This window comes from Euwallacea fornicatus, chromosome 1, assembly GCF_040115645.1.
Source record: "Euwallacea fornicatus isolate EFF26 chromosome 1, ASM4011564v1, whole genome shotgun sequence".
NCBI classification, from domain to species: Eukaryota; Metazoa; Arthropoda; class Insecta; order Coleoptera; family Curculionidae; genus Euwallacea; species Euwallacea fornicatus.
This window is the reverse complement of record NC_089541.1, coordinates 3,043,981-3,069,054: the sequence shown is the minus strand read 5'-3', so window position 1 is coordinate 3,069,054 and position 25,074 is coordinate 3,043,981. Positions and strand designations below refer to the sequence as shown.

At 36.6% G+C, this 25,074-nt stretch overlaps 2 protein-coding genes across 2 annotated transcripts in view; one reads left to right on the top strand and one right to left on the bottom strand.

Annotated features, from left to right (window-relative positions):
- LOC136348165 (uncharacterized) overlaps positions 1–13,103 on the bottom strand; it is a 56,012-nt gene extending 42,909 nt beyond the window's left edge. Inside the window, exon 1 of the mRNA XM_066298821.1 lies at positions 12,783–13,103. Coding sequence (XP_066154918.1) covers positions 12,783–12,911 — 129 coding nt within the window. The 5' untranslated portion in view covers positions 12,912–13,103. The remainder of the gene's footprint in view (positions 1–12,782) is intronic.
- Positions 13,104–13,108: 5 nt separating this feature from the next.
- LOC136348239 (probable phosphoserine aminotransferase) overlaps positions 13,109–25,074 on the top strand; it is a 35,483-nt gene continuing 23,517 nt past the window's right edge. The window contains exon 1 of the mRNA XM_066298949.1: positions 13,109–13,385. Coding sequence (XP_066155046.1) covers positions 13,374–13,385 — 12 coding nt within the window. The 5' untranslated portion in view covers positions 13,109–13,373. The remainder of the gene's footprint in view (positions 13,386–25,074) is intronic.

Sequence of the window (25,074 nt, the reverse complement as noted above, 5' to 3'; positions counted from 1 at the left end):
TTGCGGACATTGTAAAGCGAACAAAGCATAAAAAGTCCCGCAAACAAGCAAAATCAGGAGTAGGGACTACCTGCCCAATATCCCGTCCTGCTGTCCTGCAATAAATCAGCCTTTGACGATATTGCAGGAGATATTGGCATCGGAGCCAAGACGCTTCACTGGCGACAACTGCAGTGCAGAATTCTGTTATATGAGTTGTCGGCGAACTACCACATATGTGGTACACTTATGAGATTGATAAATTGTTTCGTTTCATTAAAATTTCCGCACTTTGTCCTCAAAAGCACCTTGAGGTCGTTCCTAATGAAGAAGGCGCATTTCTGCCTTGTCACTTTTCAATTAGCGATGCTGCGGCCATATTTAATTACCGCCAAACAATCGAAGAATCAAAAGCCCGAATGGCCTCTCCCCAAATTGGACGCTCAGCTTATTATTTTAAAAAGTGCCATACTTTGACTATAAAAACTAGATTGTCTGTTATCGCCAGAGATGGATTCGGCCCGATTTTGTGGCTTTCAAGCTTCAGAGAAGTTCCAATGTAGAGTGATAATGAAGCCGGACCTCTCCAACGGAACATTACACAGCATTACTTGCTTCTTCGGAGCCAGCTCTAATTTGATTACAGAGGTAACAACAATAAACTCTTCCAATTTATGTGCAGAGATGATTGGGTGGTCTGTGGAATAATGATCGCGAGCCGATGGATGACCGGTCAAGAACAATTAGGTTTATCAAATCGCATTTTTTCTGCACTAGAATGAATTTTACTGGCGGTGGTAAATCTTCAGAATTTGGCCACACAGGGGGCTTAAAAAAATCTCTTTCAAAGTGAATGTTCCAAAGAATCTCAAGATTATCTTGAGAAAGATCTCAGTCATTTGACTACCGAAATTTATTAAATACCTACCTTCTGGGCTCGGATTCTCGGTTGATTGTTCTCCAACGGACTAATTAAGTGCATAATTTGGTTTCTTATAGGCGCAATTGGCAGACGAGCAAATATCGCGAATTTTGTTCCATATTCTGAAATGTTCGGCTACTGTACGTCTAGGGTCTCTCGGTTTTGAAAGGAGAGATGTAAACTGCAGTCCTTCGGTTAAAAGCTCGTAAACGGAGCAAAAAACCAGCGGAGGATTATTAAAAGAAGCTCTTAAATTGCCCATTGAACATTGTAAGTATCGGAAGAAACAAGGCAAAACACATGTTCCCTTTGTGCATGGAGACTTACGATTGGGCTCTCCGCATAATTCGCATTAAATGTTAATGGCACAATGGACCGCGGCACACAATTTAATGTAAACATGGCGGCCTCGCGCAATTCCAGCCAAACTTTGCGTGTAAATTCGTCCACGAAAGGTTTACGAGTGTGCCGCACGAGGGACCAGGGTTTTAATCTAAATTCCTCTTGTTTCACTCCAGTTGAAAAGACCAATCGCTCGTTAAATGTCACTTCTCACACAAAAAAAAAAAAAAAACAAAAAAAAACAACAAACCTAAATGGGGCGTCAACTCCGCAAATTTCTACCCAAGATGGAGAAGGAGCAGGGATTGTTCATGGCGAATGTGCAGTTGTTACTGCATCGTTCGCATGATGGATATCAGTTGAACTTCCAACATTTTTCCAATCTTCGTTGCTGGCTGAGTTGAAGCCGCGACGCGTGCAGCTTCCGAACTGCTTCTAAGACCTAAAAATTTGTTACTTCAAATGGAACTCCGTTAAATTTGGTGGAGGGTACGGGGGTAGTTCTAGAAGTACCCGATTGAACGCTTGAAGAAAAAAGGATTTCGGAAGATGTTATATGATTTCTCAACACAGTCTTCTTTGAAATTAACACACTTTTCCCAGTGATGTTATATGGCTTTTATACCCTTTTTATAGTAAGAAGCTTCGAATATCTCGAAGTGGGCACCAACCTCGGTGATTATTGGCAAATCTCATTTTACCGAGCCATTTTTTCCACTTTGGAAATTGTTAGGGGCTTTCAGTTTATTGTTTTTTTGTTTGTTGTTGTTAATTTTGGTTTCTGTTATGTATTTATATTTTATTCCTTAAGTTACGCCCATGTACAGCAACACTTATTCTGAGAATACCATCCGGGTGCCAGACTACATGGCCCATCAGGCCAAAACCAAGGGTACTTTTTAGCTGGGGAATATGCTACTAGTCAAAGGAAGTTTTCTCGGTCGGGACTATTGCCATGATGGGCAATTTGTTGGGCCTGCAATATTCCCAGAAAAGCGACCAGTATAGATATTCCCCAGATGGCCGCGATTTATGGGATCCGGCGTAGCCATAGCCCGTAAGGGTTCTTGGTGGTAGTGCGCCCCTGGGTGGAATTCCTCGGGATTAGTACTTAAGGGATAATCGAAGCAATTTTTGCTCTCTTTTTTTTATTCTCTTCGTGTGGAAGCTGCATCGGTGTCTAGATGTGATCGAAATCATAGTGTGTAACCTGCCCAATTAAGCATTCTCCCTCTTCCTACTTAGGCCAAAACTCTTTCAATACTTGATATAAGTGCAAGTTAAATACGGTCCATTTTATGTAAACCAAATTAGCGTTTTCGTGGTTTCATTTATCGAAGGAACTTCTTAACAGAAATAGAAAATAATCTGAGGGGGCTAAATCTGGCGAATAGGGTGGGCGAGGAAAAAGTTCGAAACAAAGTTGATTAATTTTGGCCGTTGCGATGATGGAAGTGTAGACTGTTGCGTTATCTTGATGAAACACGACTTTCTTTTTCGCCAAATGCGGTCTTCATTTCCCAATTTCTTCGCTCAAACGCTGCAATAAATTTTTATAATATTCTCCGTTTATTGTTTTTCGTTTAAAGAGGTAGTCAACATAAATTATCCCACGTGCATCCCAAAAAAACTGATGCCATCACCTTTGCTGCAGATGAAACGGTTTTCGCCTTCTTTGGAGCCGATCCCCTCCCCCTTCGAGCCCATTGTTGCGACTGTTTCTTCGTCTCAAGTGTGAAATGATGGACCCATGTTTCGTCCATGGTTATGATGAATCGATACAAAAACTCGGCTTCATTGCTACGAAACTTTGCCAAACACTCTCTTGAGACGGCCTCACCGGGCTATTTTTGTTCAGTTCTGAGTGATCGGGGCACCCATCTTGCGCCCAGCTTTCTCATATCCAGCTAATTTTTGTTGCAACTGTGTTTTTATACAGTACTTTTTTAAATGCATATCTTTTAGTACAGTTTTGTGGAATTTCACCACAGTTTCTGAGTTGGTCAGATCTGGAGTGGATTGACCACTGTTGAGTCTATCTTACAGTTGCTAACGAACCTCCCCCAGAGTAGAATCTAATTTCGTTTCGATGCTGGTCGGACTAAGATGTTTCAAATGAATATATTGAATCATGTATCGATGATCAATTTTTATTATGTTCCCAAAATTTCTAAAAGTGTTTACTAAAAACGCCTCAAAAACTAATACCGATCAACATGGCACGTTCAGGTTAAGGTTAAATCTTTGTAATATAGACAAATTGCTAACAAAAAAAAAATCCTATCTACATATCAGGTCGGGGGTGCTTTTGGAGCTATTTTCATAACTTTCTCTAGGATCGTTTTGGGTGATACATGCTCCGATACTCTGAGCTTCCTAGCAATTTAATATTCATTCGTGGAAATTTCTATTCACTTTCATTTGATACTTCCCCTTAATTTCCATGCCATTTTTTTTCCTTCAAATAGGACACGATGTATATTATTACATGGGTTGAATATGCCATTAAATAAGACAATTTTGACGTCACATATTCCTACATCTATCTCTCTTAATTTTCTAGTCATTAGAGGTTCCATAGTGGAAATTTCTCTGGATTAAATTCATATTTCCCCCTTAATTTCTAGATCCAAAACTTCGCTTCCTCAAATTGCACACCCTGAATATCGTAATTTATAAATTTACCATTTAGTAGTGTCATTTTATACTTATCTCTCTCTCACTTTCCTAGCAGTTTGAGATTACATAATGAACATTTCCATTGACTGCTGCAATGGTCTCTTGAATAAAAAGTGTCATTGGGTTAATCCGAGTTATCTAAACTTATAAGCCGGATGTAAAAGAGATCCAGTTCCCATCAGCTTCGATTGCATGTCGATTCGTTAAACTTCGATGTTAACCGGTGACAAACGGCCACCTCGACCATTGTCCATTTTCCCGATTCTCACCGAAAAAGCTAATTTACATTAACACAATTTTGTTCGAAGTGGCGTGGGCCGAAGACTTACGATTCCTGATTTCTTTGTGTGTCCGACCCGTATTTATGTATGATGCACAAAAATGTCTCACAGCTGGTTGCGAATTCATTAGGGGGACGTTTTACACGACCGGCCATTTTCTTATGGCCGGGACAATATAAAATATATTAATGCCAAGCTGAATGTGCATACAGGCACGACCATACAAATAGCTGAGGCTAAATGGGCTCTTCTTTATGATATATGGTCGCGTTGGCCTTTATACTCTTTTTCTTGTTATTTGCATTTTATTCGATTATTCCTTTCAATTATCGCGCTTTATAGAGACAGAAACAACAAGCGATGACTTTGTTGATATCTCAAACGACAAAAATCCACATTTAAGCAGGAGAGCGTGGGCTGAAAGGAACAATGTGTGATATTTCGCATGCTTAGTGAGTACAATAAGACCATTCATCCAGAATTTGACGTGAGAACAACACAATTCGATGCATTGGAGAACATAAGGTTATTACTCCATTAGTGTCTGAGATATTGACACGATTTTGAAGTCACAGGTTTTTTTTTTCGGTTGGTTAGAATTGGCCGACAAAAGAGGTGCCTCAATTGATTACTACGAGGAAGATTGGATCCGCTTATTCAATGGAGAAAAATCACCTATTTTCTATATAAGGAAGGAGAGTTATTTCTAGCACGTCCTTTCTTGCACGTGAAATCCAGAGTCCTTTGTGTGGAGCAGACGTAATGGCGTCGTGAAAGGGGGAAACTGTTCGGGACGTCCTTAGAAGTGTTTGCGATGTAAAAGATAGGGGTGCATGTGTGCGTAATACAGAAACACCAACTTCACAGAGAGAACTAGAAAGTTAATTTACATTAAGGTGTCTCAAACTCCCCGACTTCGTGCGAAATTGCGGTGACCCAGATTTGCCCTTTGTGGAACTGAAAATTCCTATTTAATCGAATTTAAATATTTTATATTGAGCTTGAAACAACAGAGAAGTGCACTCGAAGTAGAAAGGTAGAAATGAGCCGTTTTGAATAAATATTTGCACGGGTCACGTTTGCCCAGGCTTATGAAAGAACCGAGTCTCCGACATTTATTTTTTAAACTTTTCGACGATTTTTTCTTTCGTTTCATGTTCGCCGCTTTACGGACAGTGATGTTATTTTTCGAATCCTCAAAGGCAGAATTACATTTTGTACCGATTATCTGAAAACGAAAAACTTACGAGCAACACAAACAAAAGGTCTGTAAAACAGGTTTTCAAATATCAGAGTCAATCTCGATAGGAAGATCTAGAAGAGTTTCTCCATTTTAAACAAATATTGAAAGACATCCCCATAAGCCCAATAAAGACACAGTAGAGCAAAAGGTATAACTATCAAAAGATTCGTTGATATTTTGGAACGTTGAGCAGGCTGTCCCGGAGAGTGATGAATCAAAGCAATTTTCAGATAAAAAAATATTGCAGAGTCTAATGGTTGCATCAAAACCGTAGAATTTTCTGTTGGAATGTACAATCAAGAAAGTTTCATTGTAGATTTGCACTGAAATCACTCCTAGCTTCAGACAGTAAATATACGTCTCTTCCAAGTATTTCCCTTCCCCGAGTCCAATAATGTGTGTATTCAACACTTCCAACGTACAATACTTTCGATTTTGATCATCATCTTGCTCCCCCTTAATGGTCGACCAGGACCCTAATTTGTCAATTTCTCTCTTATAACATTCAAGGCATAGTCCTAGCGACACAAAGTTTATATCGGTGCATACAGATGAGATGAAAGACCTTTAAATACCGAAATAGAAGGAATATTTCTGATACCTGGTGATGTTGACAGAAGGATCCTCAATACTCCCTCCCCCAGAATTTTTTTGTGAAATTGCTTGATTAACACTAGCGCACTACGCCCCTCCCAACTTTTCTCCAAGTTTCTTATCTTTAAAATATCAATCAATTTTCTCGAACTTCAAGGTCCCTTCGAGGTGTTCTTCCCGAGGGTGAAGAAGATAATGAAGAACATTACCAGGAACGCCTGAGGATGGTCAATTTAGTTGTCAGTATTTGTCTGCATTTCGCCGTTTTTCAAAATGAAGGGAGCATTCATCTTTATTCTACCCCGCAAATAAGGGTTCTTGGGCCTCATTGACAAGATCTATTATTGAGAGAGACATGAGTCATTTCGACATAATTCCTTCTGACATTAGTCCCTGGAATTTCTAAGAAACCTTCAAAATAACCCGATGATTGGTCCCATAAAGCGCCCTATTTCAGACACGGTTCGTGATATAATTATTCTAATTTATCCCGAAGATAATCAGAGGGCCTGAACGTACCCTAGGGCCCAAAAATCTTCTCTTAGTATTTCCATCTAATAACTATAATCAGACGCTGATATAGTCCCGCTTTTATCGGATATCTGGGAGTCTAATAAAGGTAAAAGCACTTGTTACTATCAAGATCCAAGTTAGTCATGGCCTCGAGGCCCTCATTTCATTGAAGGATGTCTAATTTGGAAGCCACATTTCACAATAATTAACGTTTATTTCTATAAAAGTTCAGTAATAAAGAGATTTTGGGAAATCGGTGTGTGGTCGTTTGAGAGCAAAAACAATTCGGCAATCTATTTTCGGAATGGGTTTCATTCATTTCTTTCACGAGCAATTTTAAAACCTCCAAGATCTTTAATTATCTAAGTAGCGGCCAAAAACAAATAGAGAGCCATCTGGCGTGTACAACAAAGCATCGGCTTAATGTTTCAGAAAATAACTCCTCAACATTCCTTCGAGGCTCTTAATGAACGGACGAATTAGAATTAGCGAGAGACTTGGGATCTTGTTGGATTTTCTTATTGCGCTTTCACTTTCGAATTTAGATTCTGGTGGTTCCCAGTACAAAACCATTAATACTTACCATGGGGCATATTAATATTGTAACAGGGCGTGTTCGGGAAATTGTAAATAACATTGTGCGAGAAAGGTGAAGAGGTTTAAAAAGAGGACGATAGGGAAATTTCTGCTGAGACCCTCAAAAAACTTCAAAAAGGAAAAACGAGAAACCTAACAAACCTCAAAAGAAAAGGGAAAACTCATACAATCTCAGAAATATCCTCGAAAATTTATGACTCCATATCTGAAAAACTGAAGAGGCTCTATGGGTAATTTCAAGACTTGTAATGATCGGCAACCAAGTGCGATTCCGCGTCAAATGGATTTTTCACAGGACCGACTAATATTTCAGATATATTTGGCCCAGGCAGTGGCGGACATATAGCAAGGAAATTCAGTAAAAGCGGGGGCCTAAGTACACGGCCTGCTGCTGAATTGAGGAACGGAGCATCAGCTCAAAACTGAATCTTCCTCCCTCAAAGAGCACGTCATCGTTGAGTTGTCGCGTTTTGTAGGCAAACTCCAAAAAGTAAGCAACTAAAGAGACAGGTGCTCAAAGCATGCTTTGTACCATGAAGGTTAAAATTGACATGGAAAGGGACATTGGACTGATCATATTTGCCCTGGACTTTGAAAATGGCTTGCGAAGTCATTTCTCTTTTAACACATCCTGTCGACCGGGGAGGGTGTTGACAAGTTAGTGTTATTAATTTAACAAATTTTTTCGTTATTTCTCCTGTATTAACAATAGTCAACGAAATCTTATATTTGGGGACTTTTAGGACGGGCAAATCACAATTCATCTGTTCAAAACGATTGCATTCATTATAATTATTTTTACATTTATTAAGGGGAGTTTAGACTAAGAGCAATGTATTGACTGAGAGCTAAAACGAAGGTATCCGATGTTTTCAATAAATATCTATCTAAAAAAGTGCAAAAATCATTACCAATAGTAAAATATTGGATAATTTTTGGAAAAACAGCGTTCCTTCTACAACTTCTACTAACATCTCAAAAACAGAGGTTTTTAAATGGTTTTACCTGACATAATTTTTTTTTGTATGCCACCTCACGTGAAATATAAATTTTATGAGGAAAAACTTTCCTACAGAATAACAAGAAAAATAACCCTCCTTTAAAGAGGACCTACATAGTCAAACCGCGTTGGGTTAAACCGTTGAATATAGACCTCAAGAATCAGTGGTAAAGTTTTGTACAGACCGTTTCGATCCAATCTGCATCTCCTTACAACAGAAGATGGCTGTGCTACCTTATAGCTGTGCTCTTACTAAATCTGTGACAGAATTGGCGCTCATCGTTACTGAATTGACATAAATTTGGAAAACTACTGGACATGAATAAATTGTGCCGTGTCAATGATTTAATGTAAATATATTGCTGAAAAGTGTCTGAAGTCCAAAAAGTGATGCTTTTTATTAAAAAAATTTTAAAAAACAACGGAAAAGACTTTTCGTGTATTTCATATTCTTGATTTAAAAACACAACATTTTGTGTCCGTCCTAGCTCAATATATCTATATATACGCACATAGGAAGTAACAGTGGAGATTCTATTAGATGTTGCGGTAGAAAATTTTGGTGGTCTAAGCCAAGCATTAACAGAGCTAGAAAAACAATGGCACCTAAGAAAATGTTTCTCTTAGAAAAGGAAAAGAAGTTACAAAGACAGAAAATGAACGAAAGAAAGAAATAAGTGGAAGGAGGGACAATGTGATACAACAAAAAAATTCAATGAAAGTGTTTTGTACGAGTGAAACGAACTGGTATTTGTTTTGAGATCCATTGTGGGTCGTCTAAACTAACCTCTTCAACCATCAAGCTTTGTTACGTATTAGTCGCTAAGTTTTTTGTCCGCTAATGCGGTTCCGCCTAAATCCAAATTCGCTTTTCGTCAAGCACCAGGGCGCCCATATTGGTTAGTTTAGATACCTACCTTTAATTTGGGTCCAGGTAAAAAATTCGGGGACTTTAATTAGATTGTGGTTCCACAGGCGAAATGAAAAATACGTTGTATAATAGAAGATTCGAATTTGCGATCGTTATTTGGAACGGAGCGCTCGAGGGAAGACTTAATCGGACACTCCCGGCGGGAGGTCACAGTTCACGGATCCAAATAAACAAATAAATCCCACGAAATGCGACAACGGGACCTTTAATACCGATGGAATACCGATGAAATATCTCTTGTTACCACTCCAATTGTTGTTTGAAATCTAACCTAACATTTAACGCCGAATCGTGCACTCATCCCGGTTTTCTGCTCTATCTCAGATCTCTGCTCAGGCAGAGATTCCATCTTAAAGGCTCTTCGTGACCGTCGTTGCTGAATCATTTCGTTGAAAGCATCAGGTGCTTTTGATAACGGAAGTAGTGCTCTTGTTAGAAAGACTCAGCTTGATTAAACTACAGTTCCATTGTAAATGTGGGAATTTTGATCTCTTTATTAGTCCAGCCACAAATCCCCGACAAAGGCTAATCTGAGGAATAAATCGATTTATCAATGCTTCTGCGGGATTCTCCGAGGATAAATGCCTTCTCCACAGTATTAGAGAAAATACCTCATTAAAAATGTATTACTGAGGGATCGTTTTATACACATAGTAATAAGCCGGTTTGAAATTCTCATTAATTTAACATTAGTTTTAGAGCATTAAAATTTCAAATCAATTTAAAATTCGAAATGGCTGCTAGAAACGACGCTTTCTGAATGTTTTTAAATGTGACCGATGTAATGACTCTTCGAGAACGAAAGCATTAATAATTCATCCACAAAAAGCGACTCAATTTTTCAAGAAAACTGACCGGGAACGTATCAAAATCAAACAAATTGAAATATAAAACTGGCCCGGGGCTTTTTTGCCCAGCTAAAGTTTACACTCCATGACTTGCCTAATTCGCTTTTCAAGGTAGTTCTTTGAGGGGACCTTTGTGATATGCCCGCCAGAGGTGACTTGTCAGAATTCGTTAATAAAGCTCGGTTTCAACGTGATCTGTCAACGACGAAACCTCGTTGGGGGCGCTTGGCTTGTGGTCGACGCAAACCAACTTCTTTCCCGCAGATGCGTGTTGGATTTTCGTCCATTTTAATGAAGATAATCAACCAACTAGAACAACCGTGAACAATCGCGAACAATGCAAGGAGAAACCAAAGAAATGCCTTTTTAATAACGGTTCAATCTAAATGAGTACCCGTTCAAAACCACCCATCATTACCGCACATTTTCAATAAGGGCGGTAAAATTTTAATTTACCCTATTCTGATCTTTCAATTTACTAGCGGACAAGCAAAGTAGATGTTCACGTTCCTTTTGGCCCGACTTTGATGGATCGTATGCTATGAACACAACTCTTTGGGAAGCAAATTAGTCATGATTTGACAGCTCATAAAACTTGAAGCTAATGAAAATCAGGAAGGCAATTATTGTGATGTTTACGCGGATGAATCGGGGGCCTCATTGTTGAAATGTCGGAAATGAGGGCGTTTGAGTAAGTTCTGCTTTCAGGAGCGTCTAAATGGAGTTTTTCCTAGATCTTTTGTTAGTTTTGCATCTATGCACTTGAAATTTAGATCTAGAACTAAATTTGCAAATAGGGCGAGATTAGTCATTAAACGAGCTCTCGGGTAGTAAAATTTGCAACAAGTGCTTAATAACGACACATTCGCTATTTTCAGTAGTTTTGAATAATACGCCAATAATGGTAAGTTCTGGCGGCGAAAGTGTTGCTTTATCAACTCTCAAGAACCTTATTGATACGACATCCTTATGACTGAAACATATGTCATTTCTAATAAACTTTTATTCTTCTTAATTTCTTAATACTTCTCAACCGTCAATCTATTTACGTGAAAAATACCAACAATCACACAAATGTTAGTTTTTTTTAGTAGATTTAAGATATCTTAAAACCACAACAAAACGATAAGTTGCAGCTTGAAAGCTCTTAATCGCTTCAATTCAATTAACGAAAATATTCGTTAGTGGAAATGCCTACCATGGAAACATGTGCCACGTCGAGTAGTTAGACCTGCATTCTGTCAAATTTTCTCCAAAAATGATCTATTTTCTAGTTTTTTTTAACTTTCAATAATAAAGAGATATACTTGCAAAATGCAGCGATCTAATTTAGGATTTTTAGTAAATTTGAAACATGCAGGAAGACCAGTAAATTTTAGCTTACAGCTGTCACTTACGCTGCTATAGTATATTTTAGCTTATACCCTACAGTATATTTTAATATCCAAAAACAATGATATATTAGTGGAGTTCCTCGATAATTATTCTAACTTTGACAATAATTTTATTACTTAAATGCATATATCTTTAAATAAATTTAATTTCACAGCTAAATACAAATAATTAACACCATTGAAGGAATAATCAAGTTTCACAAGGGAAGTTAGTTTTTGCATGTGACCAGTAATTTAGGGGTTTTAACCACGAAAACCGAGTTTGGACTTGAAATTCGCGGCATAAACTAATAAACATTCGCCAATTTCAGTAGATTTTGAGGATTTGTAAGGTAAATTGAAAGTGTTCTGGTAACTTTTCTCTTTGGTAAGGCTAAAAATGGAAAGGTGTTTCATTAATAAAAACAAAACTCCAGTTTTGAATTTATTAACGAAATAAGCTGAAAATCCACTAATGAAACATTCGCCAGATTAAGTTGATTTTGTGAAACCTGCTTGAAAACAACACGTCCTTCATCTTTCATACAAAGCAGCAAAATTGCAGCTTTAAATTGCTTATATAACAAAATATGAAGATATATTCACTAAGAAAATATTGGCAAATTCTAATAGATTTTGAAAATGTGTAACAACAAGGAAGTGTATTAAAAAGGGTAATATTGGGTTTAAAAACAGTAAGGTTCCAATTTTTTTTAGCTAAATAAACGACTGAGAACGTATGCATCTCGTTCAGTAGATTAACAAAGGAACCTATTGGAACCATTAGGAAACGAGCCAAAACTCCTAAAATGTAATTTCGATGACTTATAAACATTTGCCATGTGTGTGGCCATACAGGACCGTTTGCAATGCGAACCGTCTCAAAGTATCTGAGATCCCTTAAAACAGTGAGAGTAACTCTGCCAGAGTTCTACGAAGAAACTGTGGCTCTCAATGTGGAATTTAAAATTTTATTAAGTACTTTATGACATAATCCGATAGAGAATATTATTGAAAGGCAACATGAACTATTTTTAACTACCTGGAAACAATCTCAAATAGCAGGAAAACAGATAGATTTTGTTCCAGTTAAACTTCGTGTAAAATCAAATACAAATATCGTACGAAATATATCATTTTCATTCGGATTCGAGGAGCAACAGGACTATCTAAATGTCAATATTCGTTGCATCTTTCTCCATCTTAAACCATCCAATATTCGATATGTCAGAGGCCATTGTTGCTACCGTATCATTAGCCATATAATACCGATATGGACACCCAGTGTAAAACCAGGACAAATTAAGGCCAATAACCAGTACGACCTCGAGTAGGTACGACATTAATTAGGCTTAATAAAATAGGCATCAAGATAACGCAAATAAACGCGCTTGACTGCCTGATTTAAGGCCTTGCCTTCGTATATGGAAATACACAGTATTACCACAAAATTATAAATTCTTTTAATGGGTAATATTACCTTTTCCAGACATGTAGCCCGGCATTGCGCCACCCTTAAAGGGCTGGCAATGTCCTGTTCTCCACCTGCAAAAATAGCTCCACACATCGACAGAGTCGAAAGCACTAACAAGATCCACCGATTTGACATGGTCCGCTTATCAAATGTGCAGTTGTCAATTAAACTTTTAATCCCTTTGGGCACTATCTCATGATTTTCTCACAGCTCCAACTATAGCAAAGATATTCCGTATATACACACACGTATTGTAAAAACGGCCAAAGTATCGTAAACCGGCTTTCTTAAACCATCGGCCCCGTACAAATCAATGCTCCGCCATGAACTGAACTGTGCTTGTCGCTGTATGAGCGTTTTCTCTTGTTGATCCATGTTCGGGCCAGCTCGGAATCGCTCGGAATAGTCCGTACGGTTTTTTAAGGGGGTTGTAAAAGAATATGTGTGCATCGGACACGTTAAGGGGTGTTTCCAGGCCGAGCGGTGGTTCTTTTGTGGTTTTCGAAATTAGCATTCTTGGGAGGTACGAACCGGAAGAGGCTTGACGTCGCCTATTACTATATAGGTTTACATAATAGAGGACATGTTGGAGAAAGGATGGCGGAAGAGGTGAGTTTTTAAGGGTTGAGAGTGGTTTTTAAATTGGCAGAAATCCCCTTTTTTTTCTCGTTTTCAATACAATTTTGCTAAAGCGAGTTTATGTTGGGAAAGAGTCAAGTTCCTCTTGTACCGGCAAGGTTTTCCCACAGATGATGAAATGAAAATATGTGCAGTAGGTCAAAAAGGTATTCATTCACCCATGCGAAACCCATTTATTTGTAATATTCATAACTTAAAAACCATTTAAATCATAAAAATTTCACATATTCGCCCAAATAAGGCATCATTACACAGATTTATGAAAAATATAACCAGGAAACCGTTTCTTTGAACAGGTAAAATAAAAAAGAATATCTTTAGTCATGCCTTAAAAAGCATTCATACACGATAGTTTGGCTTATTTTTTCCCATATTTACTATTTATATATTCCATTTATTTGCGATAAGCCTTCGCTAGTTCGCTTTAAAACAAGTTAGAGAAAAGTTAAAAATGATATTTATGGGGCGAAGGCGAAAAGAAATTAGCGAAGATCTCAAAAAGTTGATAATCAAATATCATCAAAAAGGAAAATATTACAGAAAAATAGGAAAATGTGTTGAAATAAGTTACGGTACTATTCAGTACATCATGCAGAAATACAAATGAACAGGATTTGAAGATAATTAAAGGTCTTTTGGAAGGCGACGAGAAATAATCTAACGAAATGAAAGCTTTGTTTCACAACACATTGAAAAGGATCCCAATGTAGGCGCACCTTATCTCGTTTCACACTTAGAATATACACTTAGACAAGAAATTCATCCTGAGACTATTTGATACCATATAAGGAAAATAGAACTCCATGGGAGAAGACCAGCCAATGAGCGCTGGTTTAATAAAGTGAACATGTACGTGTTGCGTTCGTTCTTGAATATATAAAAAAGTCCATGGACTTCTGGAAACAAGTTGTTTTCCTTGATGAGAGCAAATATGATTTATTTGGATCTGATGGTGGCAAGACAACGCCGAGAAAATCAGGGGGGGAAAAATGAAGAAGCGCAATTTAAAACTAATAGTAAAAAATCGTGGTGGAAATATGATGGTCTGGGGCTGGATAATGTCATGTTTAAAAATATTCTGGAAACCAATTTAAAAAGTAGCGCTGAAAAGTTTGAACTAGAAGAGAGTTTTTACTTTCAATAGGACAATGATCTCAAGCATTAATCAAAATTTATTCAAGAGTGGTTGCTATATAATGCATCTTATTTCTTAAAAATACCACGGCAATCCCTTGATCTCAACCCGATTGAGCACTTGGAACATTTGGAAGGGCAGATAAGAAAAAGATACATTTCGGGCAAAGAGAAACTTGACAATATAATTTTAGATTAATGGTCCAAAATACTTAAAAATATTACATATAATTTAGTTGAATCAAAGGATATTCGTTTAAAAGCTGTAATTAATGGTGAGGACTATCTCACCAAATATTAATGATTAAATTTCATTGTTATTTAGGGTTATAAAAGTTTGGTTTTCATAGTATATGAATACTTTTTTAGGCATACCTAAAGACATTTTTCTTTATTTTTCTTGTACAAAGATACAATTTCGTGGCTGTATTTTTCAAAAATCTAGATAAGGATTCCTTATTTGTTCGAATATATTAAGTTTTTATGATTGAAATTGTTTTTAAGTTATGAAAATTGAAAATTATTGAAATTCGCCTGGGTGTAGGAATACTCTTTTGACCTACTGTATATTGTCTCTGGAGAAATTTTCTGGTTTTCGTGCCGAATAAAAGTCGTAAATTCTTAATTTATTTTTTTTTGTGAATAACATCTCATATACCAGCGGGAGTTGTGGGGGTGGTATTGCATAATACTCTCCGTTGAATCTACCTAAGAATAACATTCACCGTTCACAATGGACTCGAATGAACACTTTTGTTAACGTTTCGGTGACAACTTTATCATCATCTTTAAAACTTTGGCAAATAGAGGGAAAAAATGAAAATAAGCTGCGAACTAAAACGTATTGGACATGAATAATCAAATTTTCTAAAACTAATGAGATCCCTATCACTGCTCACATCACATGTGACCCCGGTCACCTCTCCAAATCTTGCTATTTCTCCGCTCAGTTCGAGTGTGATGTGAGGAGTGACAGGATTGAACAATTTCAAATTAAAAAAAAAATGCTTTGAATTGAGTTATCAAACTTTAAAAATTTTTGACATATTATGTAGAAAAATGCCTTGAAAGTTTCTAGAAAAATCATGAAGTATTTTCCAGGAATTGAGTAAATTTTATCGCGATCTGAAAAATGGTATGTTGGAACTAGTTCGACATAGCAATAAATATATACTGAGCTAAAGAGTAACATTCTAAAAATTCCGACTCATTTTACAACTCAAAAATTCTTTAAATTTTCTTTCTATTGGTATATAAATTTTTCCATTGAGAATTGTAAATAATCTGTAAAGAAGCTGTTTAGAAGTTTGTAAATTTGGACGATTTACTTATCTCAATTACTTCATTTTCATTAAAATTTGAAAACAGACAATGTCACGCCAAGTTCAAACAACAAATTATTATCGTTTTTTCAACTTCTAACAAAGTATGTAATCATTAAATAGCTTTTAATTTCGGATTTTTGGTGTTTGAGGCTTTTGTGAGGTGTAAAAACACCCCATATGGGCTGAAGTAAAAAACAGTAGACACAAGCTAATTTTCAGGTTTTAAAGTTATACTCGGGCCATTACGACCCTTGCTGTTCTATAAATCTGAATTGGATTGTCATTTTATTTGAAAACTGTTTTAATTCATATAATTCGCAGTGGAAAAATTTATTTATCAATGAAAATAGAATTTATATAATTTTTGAGTCATAAATTAATTAAGAGTTTTTAATAGTATAGGAATCCTTCCTATCTGGAATTAGTTCGAAGGCATCATTCTTCAGATCATGATCAAATTGACTCAATTTGTAGAGAATTCTTTAGGATTTCTCTGGGAACCTATAAAAAACTTTTGCACAAATTACGTCAAAAGTTTTAGAATCAGATTGGACAGTTCACTGTGGTAGTTGTTTTGTAACCTGATTTTGTTTAACCATGTCAGTCAATTGAGAAGTGACAGAGTTTTGAGGGGATGTAAGAGGTGACAGGGATTCCCCAGGAAAAATATAATTTTACGGACATTTATTGTAATTCAAGTCTAATAGCTGCAAATATCGTTTATTTCATGTCCTGAAATGCATTTTCTCGTGCTTGCATGGCTTTCCATGTTCAGCTTCCCTCACATGAGAATTGGTCGCGTGTGCAATGGAACATAATACTTTCCAGATTCCTAATGAAATATGCTATTGTAAATTTTAAATATTTCACTTCGGTGCCACGCCTTAATACGGTCGTCCATATCTCCCTTCAGATCATAATATACAAAATAACTGTTATGATGAATTTCATAATAATTTTTAACGCAACTGGAACTAAAGTCTGAAGTTCTGGGAATATTAATGAGCGTTAGCATGAAAATTTATGCAAAAAAAACTATAATATGGAAAATTTCTCTCCAAGACTATGTTTGGAATGAAATTTTCGATTTATAACGATTTTTCAAACGCCGTTCAGCGCCTTAGTGAAAGTGGCTTTAAGTATAATATGATATTGCCTGATATAGCACTGTTGATAGATCAATTTCATTCTTCCATCATCTAGATTAATGTCTTCAGTTGCAAATGCGTGCAACTTTGGATAACTCAGTTGTCAGGCGCGGAAGTAATTTGTCTGCATTAACAAGATGATGCCCTTAAGCGTATGAATACATAATTACGACAATTATCATATATTTTTATAAATATTAATAATAATCGCCTTAATTATCCTAATGCAATAACTGTGTATCCGTCCCTTCATCCGTCATTTTACCCCGAAAGAATGTCACCAATAAAAATATTTAAAAGCGGATAAATGTCTTCAGCTGTCACATTTCCAACCACTTAAACAACCTTTAAGACGTTTTTTCTTTCTCTTTACACAGAGGAAGACGGCTGGTTCGTTGAGGTCGATACCTGGATTAAGTCGTTTGCTTTGAATCTGATTAGTACTTTACCCACTACTTTTGATACCGCATGACTATAGGGATTAATTTCGAGCTTGTCCCGGGCCGGAGAAGTCCCGTATTTTCGGACAAGAGTACTTTCGTCAATTCTCCACCGAAAACATAATATCCGAAATTCGTTGTCCAATCCGGAAACAAACTGCGAGATCCTTTTTTGTTTCGTGAAATTTCAGCGTTGCAAAACAAGAAGTGCTGTCAGGGTTAGGTAAAAATACGGGGCAATAAGAGGGCATTTGTCTGAGAAAAGCGTACACCATCAGCGTGGAGCCTTATAAATGTGACAAAAAACAAAAACACTTAAACAAAGTGAAATGGTAAGGCCAATGAAGGAGGGCCTGAAAAACAACGAAAATTCACAACAGGGATTCTCTTTATCCCTTATGAGAACCATCACTCACCCACATTGTGATATTCGTGAAGCTCTAGACACCTCTATAAGGAGCCCAAAGCGCATGAAAGAATCTCGTTCGCAAAGTTATAATTAATTGCCTTTAATTATCTGCCCGGGATTATAACGATAATCCGAGGAGTCATGCAATTATTCCTACAAAGGTAATTACTACCTTGTCTCCTTTTTTTAAAATTATTCCATTTACAAAAGACAAATAAGTCTGAGCAGCAGCGACACAAAAAGGGAAAAGTTTCGTACTTCTGAATTATTCATTACTCGGTTTAGTTTAAAAGACACTTTAGGAAAAAATCCATTACACCCACCTTTAATATAAAATGTTAATTTTTAGCTCCGCGGCCTGCATCGGAATCAAATGCTGGATCTAGAAGGAGTTTTTATGATTCTTTAATATGCCGTCCCGTTTCTGGCTGGATAAGCCTAATTTACATTTAAAAAGCTAAACACAAAGCTTTGCCTTTAATCTTTTCTTCTCGGAAACTTTGCAAATAACTCCTGGATACCTGTGTTAGTTAATGGAAATAAAAGTACAGCTTCGTGAATCCGAAGCGATATTGAATTGGATGATTTTAAAACTGACGCAAGTTCTATTTTATGAGAATAATCCCAGAAGTGCCTGACCTAACGATTACAGAAAAAATAATATTGGAAAATATTACATTATTTTCCAACATACTGTCCTTGGAGATGGACACTGTTCCCAGTGGTATTCCATGATGTCTATATCCTGTTTATAGATAGAAGCTTTGAATGTTTCAAAATAGGCTTCAACCTCGGACTGCACCTCTTGATTATCGGCAAATCTCATTTTGCCAAGCTATTTTGTCATTTTGGAAATAGAAAGTAGTCTGAGGGGGCTAAATCTGGCAAATAGGGTGGATGAGGAAAAAATTCGAAACCAAGTTGATAGATATTGGTTATCGCGATGATGGAAATGTGGACTGGTGCGTTCTCTTGATGAAAAAAGACTTTCTTTCTAATTCCTCCCTCAAACACTGTAAAATATGTGTATAATAATCTCCGTTTAGTGTTTTTGCTCCATGGAGATAATCAATAAAAATTACGCACTGTTTTTGTTCAATTATGGGCCATTGCGGCACTCATCTTGTGCAGAGCTTTCTCATATCCAATTGTTCGGTCAAAATATGATCTCCAGTACTTTTCGAAACGCCTATTTTCCAGTACAGTTTTGTGAATTTTACTCACAGTTTCTGGAATGGTCAAATCAGGAGTGTCATTGGGTCCGCCACTGCGGAGTTCTCTTGGCAACTGGTACGATCGCATTTAAATTTTGCCACACAATGTTTTACACTAGTTAACGAGTTTCCCCTAGAGTAGAATCTAGCTCCACTTTGACGTTGCATGGAGTTTCAAATGGAAGAATTGAATCACGTATCGATGAGCGATTTTTCCATGTTCACGAAATCCTTAAAAACGCTTCCAGAATAACTAGAAATAAACGAAGCACCCTTAAAATTTAGGCCTAAGCTTTTTAAGGTTAGTTCTTTGTGAGATAGGCAAATTTTGAACAAAAAAATCGTCATCTATATGTTAGGTCGGGTGCCTATAGGACTGTTCTGGTATCTGCTAAAAGATTCGTTTACGGGGTTGAAACAGCACCAGGTATCAAGGAACGCGCATCCAAATAAGTAATGAGATTCTAGATATTCTAGATGAAATGCATCTTGAATATGTCGGTACAAGCCACCATGATCAGCCTTAGAGAGGTTACTGGATATCAAACCAAGCTTAGATAGGAAAGGAAAATATATTGCATTGAAAAAAGTCTTTCCCTATTGCTTCAACATCTCCTCGATTTCGTTGGTCTTAAGACGAACTTAAAAAAGTTGTTAAGGAGTAAATTGTGGAATAAACTGTGTAAATCTGTGTGTTATAGAATGTATCTACAAAATATTCTGATTTTCGTGGAAGTTACATGCAATTTTGATATCAATACAACATCGGCTCGATTTCATTTGTGAAGAATAAATTTGTTTACCCTATTATGGAGAAAATTGTGGATTATGTAATTGGGGAAAATCTGGATATTATTGCACATCTCTACAAAATATTTTCACTTTTCCAAAGATATGCAAATGCATCTCCTAATATTCATATTAATTTCCCCTAATTTTTCTTTGTTTAAGGACGAACTTCAGGATGTTTTGGTTGGAGAAAACTGTGCAAATCGGAATTCGATGGCACATGGTTACAAAATATTCTCGCTTTAATAGAAATTATCTGCAATTTTGGTATCAACATCGATATTACCTTGTATTAATTTAAATTAAAAAAAAGTTTTACCTGTTTCGAGCATAATTGTAGATGGCATATCTGTGTAAATGTAACTGTTGTAAATCGTCGCGAAATATTTTTACTTTTGTAAAACTGTGCATAAGCATCCAATTATGATCCTAATATCGACTCGTTTCATTAAGGGCCTTATTAAAGGTAAATTTGTATTATAAACACAAGAGTTTCTATAAGATGTTGTTTCTAGCGCATATTTCAATCACTCTCTTTTCACCATTGTTCCGTCCATTTTGTAGTTTTTCCATATCGAATAAATTCAGTTTTCTCAGATACATAATACAAGTTGATCGCCCAGGAGCAACAATCTATCAACGTGACAGCAGGCAATGTATAGGGCCTTTTTGACCCGATCTAGTTTTTGCATCGGCTGCAAAATACGAATTACTTCTATCGGAAATAAATCACCCTTTGCCGGTTGTTTTTCACAATTTCAGTAAGAAATAAATATACACAGAGGCGGAGGAGCCTCCCCATCATTGCCTGCATCCGGATTTTAAAAGCACCTATCACCAAATTAGCGTTGAGATGAACCACCATGATAAAATACAAGCGGTCCTGATGGCTGTTTTACAATATTGGACATTTTGCTTGCAATCTTACTTTAAGATCGTGCTCCGCCACTGATAAGAAATGGATGAAGATACGACAGATTTCGTTATTACATGTTTTTGCCCTCATTTAAGGTAGCGAACGATCCGGAGAATGTCCATTGTCAAACTTTTTACTTCTATAATGTTCCATTTACCAGCAGATTGTTTTATGTGGCTTTAAGTTTCGGACTTTTTAGACGTGAGAGGAAAATACTAATGGCAGTCTTGTAAAAAGTCCTCTTTCAGATATTTTCGAGTCTGCAGTGGAGGATTTAAATTCGCTCATTGAGGTGTATTGAGGGCTGCGCAGACCTAAGGTTCAGTAATACCCAAACCACAGGTCTCTTTTTAATAAATAATAAATTCTGCCGCATAATGCCCGAAAAAGAGAAAACAATTTGGACGAACACGCAACGCTGGTAATTACAGGATGTCACGACGAGTGCATTTTTCATTATATCTGTGACGGGTCTGGCCTGGTCGCAATCCGTCGACATTCGGGGGCGGGCTTCTGATAATCATTTATTTAAACATTCATAACATCGAGACAGGACTAATTATTATTTATGCAAATTCGTGTTGCGAAAGGGAGATGCAACTGGGAGTATGATAAGTAGGAAGTACATCGGAAAATAGCAGCATTAACCTCAACAAGTTCAAACCTATAGCATCATTTATAATTTTGAAATTATGACAGGATTGCTTACATTTATATAAAAACGGGTTTCTTGAATGATTTTGAAAACGTCTTAATCGAGACTTGTCTTGAAGAGTAATGGGGAATCGTATCTTAAATGACAAAAATAAACGACTACAATGGCAATAAAAATTGCGACTACTTTTATACAGGGTGATCCACATAAGATGGCCCACTACCGTATCTCAAATATTGTAAAGTTTAGAAAAAACGTTTAATATAAAAGTTCTTTAGTTCTTCATTAATTTCAAAAAATATTTTCCAAGTTACAGGGTGGTGCAGAAAATCGTGGCGTGACAAAAATATCTTTTTTCAGAATGCCCTATATTTTGTTATGGATACTAATTCCACTTATTACTATAAGTTTTTTTTGTTGTTACAAAATATGAAAATCTTTTAGCAGTTTTTGTGTTAATTAGGTTTAAAGTGGAAATTGAAGGAAAAATAAGCTTTTTAAAATTCTCAGATAAATTCATATAGTGTTAATTGAATCGTCTGAAAACTTGTCAAGTTAAAAGTAAAGGGTCGTTCTACTAAGATGTATTTTTCATATCATTCACATTTTATCCTGTGCAAATACCCTGTATAAAGTTTCTCGAAAATTAAAAATATTATCTAGTAAAAGGACAGTCTGTTTTTAACTGAACACGTTTTCCAACAATTCAATTAATACTATGTGAATTTATTGGGTATTTCGAAAAGTTTATTATTCCTCCGATCTTTTTTTTAAATTGAAATACTAAAAAATGTTTCATATTTCATAATAACAAAAAGTACTTATAATTCCAAACAGATCCAATTATAATACGTAACAAAATTTAGGGTGTTCTGAAAAAAGAATTTTTGTAACGCCACAGTTTCCTGGACCACCCTGTAATTTCGAAAATACGGAAAAATTTAAATTAATGAAAAACTGAATAATAGTTATATTCAACTTTTTTCTAAACCTTAGGAAATTTTGAGATAAGGTAGGGGACCATCTTACGTGGACCACTCTGTACATCACGCTATGCAGGGTCACATTATTTGCTTGGTTTGTTCATAGCAATGCGTGTTTTAAAAATTGAAATATTTTTATTGTATTACGTTGGAAGGCACAGTGGAATTTGCAACTTAATTGGTAAAGAATCAGTAACGTAGAATGGCCCTAAACTAGACCAAGCAAAAAAAACAGAATTTCTAAGAAATAATTCTAAAAATTGCATCTGCCCAAATTGACCATCTGCATCCACGAAGTTTGAACTAAGTAGTACGACGAGTGCCAGACGTGGACAGTAAACTTTGCAGTTTAATTGACTAGGAAACAGTGGCGGAGTGTAGGCTCATCTAAGAAGTCTATTAGGATACTGGAAAACTCTACAAAAATGAAATTTTAAAGCAATGCAGCTACTTGAATAGATCCCCTGCATCAATGATTTTTCAACTCAAAAATCCTTTATATACACATTACAAATAGTAAAATTTATAAGTGCAGAAGAAGCAGCGCATAATCTTGCGAGGCTCATTCAAAACGAAAAGTCTCCAGAGGGACCAAAAAACTCTGAACGCAATAATACCTTCATTAATTTATTAAAGCGTGAAACTTGTACCTGATTAGGTAAAGGATCAGTGGCGTAGTTCGCACAGTTCGATCCTAAATCAAAAAGTAAAATAAAATGTTCTAAGAAAAAATTGTAAAAATCACTTCTATCCAACTAGACCTTGTGTACCAATCAATTTCGCACTAAATAATTGTTCAAGTTCTGCGTGCAGACAGTAAAATTCGCAGCTTGATTGTTAGGCAAGCAGTGGTATAGGGGAAAACTAGAAGGGTCCCTCAAAATACCCCACTTAAAACGTAAAATTAAAATAATTTAGCTCCTTAAATGGATCCTCTGCACGGATCGTTTTCACAGACAAAAATCGTTTGTTTATCATGTGCAAACAGTAAAAAGTGCAGCTTAATTGAAGCCAAAAAAAGAGGCTCTACAAGACATATTAAAAAAAAAGTGTAACAAATTGAGGTTTTCCAAATAGACTTTCTACACCAATGGACTTTAGCATCAGTAATACTTCAATTACTTTACGTAAACTGCTTAATTTGTAGGCGAATTGCGAAAGATGCAGTGGCCATTTTCAAATTCGGCCAAACAGAAGAAAATTTATGAAAACAATTCTATAAAATGGTGTTTGCTGAAATTGATCACCTGCACCCATGACTCTAGTACTAAGCAATCACTCAATTATTGCATCTAGGCAGTAAAATTTTCAGCCTGATTGATATGAAAGCAGCGGCCTAGGGGAGGCGCATTTAAGATATTCAGAGGGTCTCTGAAAAAACCGTCCAAAGAGGCCGAATAAAAAAAATGTAGCTGCCTAAATAAATCCTCTGCATCAACCAGTTTCTGAATCAGTAATCCCTCGTATATTGTGTTCAAACAGGAAAGCTTGGAGCTTGATTGATGAGTAAACCACGAAGTAGTAGAACAGCATTTAACCAGGAAATGTTGAAATGAACCTCTGAGTAGAACTGCGTTCTATGTGATTCTATATCACGCCACGTGTCAATAATAGGAAACTGTCCTTTTGCACCTCCACGCGTCCAAAAATCACGTTGGAGTATTTTGTCCTGTATTTCTGTCCATTCATCATCAAATTTCGCGCCTGTTGAGCACCGTTCTCTTGCAGCTGCGACTAAAAAAGTCATCAATAGGAAATTGCGATTGAAAACTGATGCACAGAAATCTAAAAGTCTAAATCACATCGTTTTGTCGGCGAGCTGCAAAAAAGCTAAACGTATCAAGAGAACGATCAAAAGACAAAGAACCATTTTCGCGGTGCTTCTCTGTGGGTGGCTGTAAATGAGACGAGAGTGAGCTTCACACAAAAAGTGGGCAGTACCAGGGCAAAGCGACCTGACGTTGCCAACTTCGTATTTTAATTGTAGATGTAGACCATCTTAGAGCTCAATACAAACGCACCGACATATACGACAAAAGTCCTATCAGATTTAGGCTGATCATTGTCATTAACTCTGCCCTTTTTCTCAGTCACGTCCTCCTAGTGAAAAAGTTATTCGGGAAACGACAGGAAGGGCTTTTAAGGGACTGTGGCTCATTTGAAACTTTGCTAGGTCACGTAAATTGTACCGGGCCAATTTTCGTCAGGTACCCGTTTGATAAACGAAAACTGAAGGTTCTTGACAAATATTTGACTTGCTACTTAAATGCTATAAAAGGTACGAGTGCCTTGTTTGAGTTTCAGTTTAGTACCGAGTGTTTCCCTTTTACATCTGCCGTTCCGTATCTTCTCCAACCGTCAGAAGAATAAAAAAGCAAATAATATTCGGTCGGTAAACTTTACCGAACAAATATGTCTTAAAGATTTAATGGTTATAAAACTATATAAACAGGTATAAATTTGTTTGTGTGTTATCCTTAGATTCGAAACGAACAAGGAAACCGAACGTTGTCGACAATTTTCATAAATCCAATGTCTGTTAGTATTTCCTAATGGGCAATAATAATAATAACAAAAGGACCGTAAACGTCGGATAATTAGCCAGACCCGACTAACGAAGGGCCGAAATATGGCTGACTTTGTTTA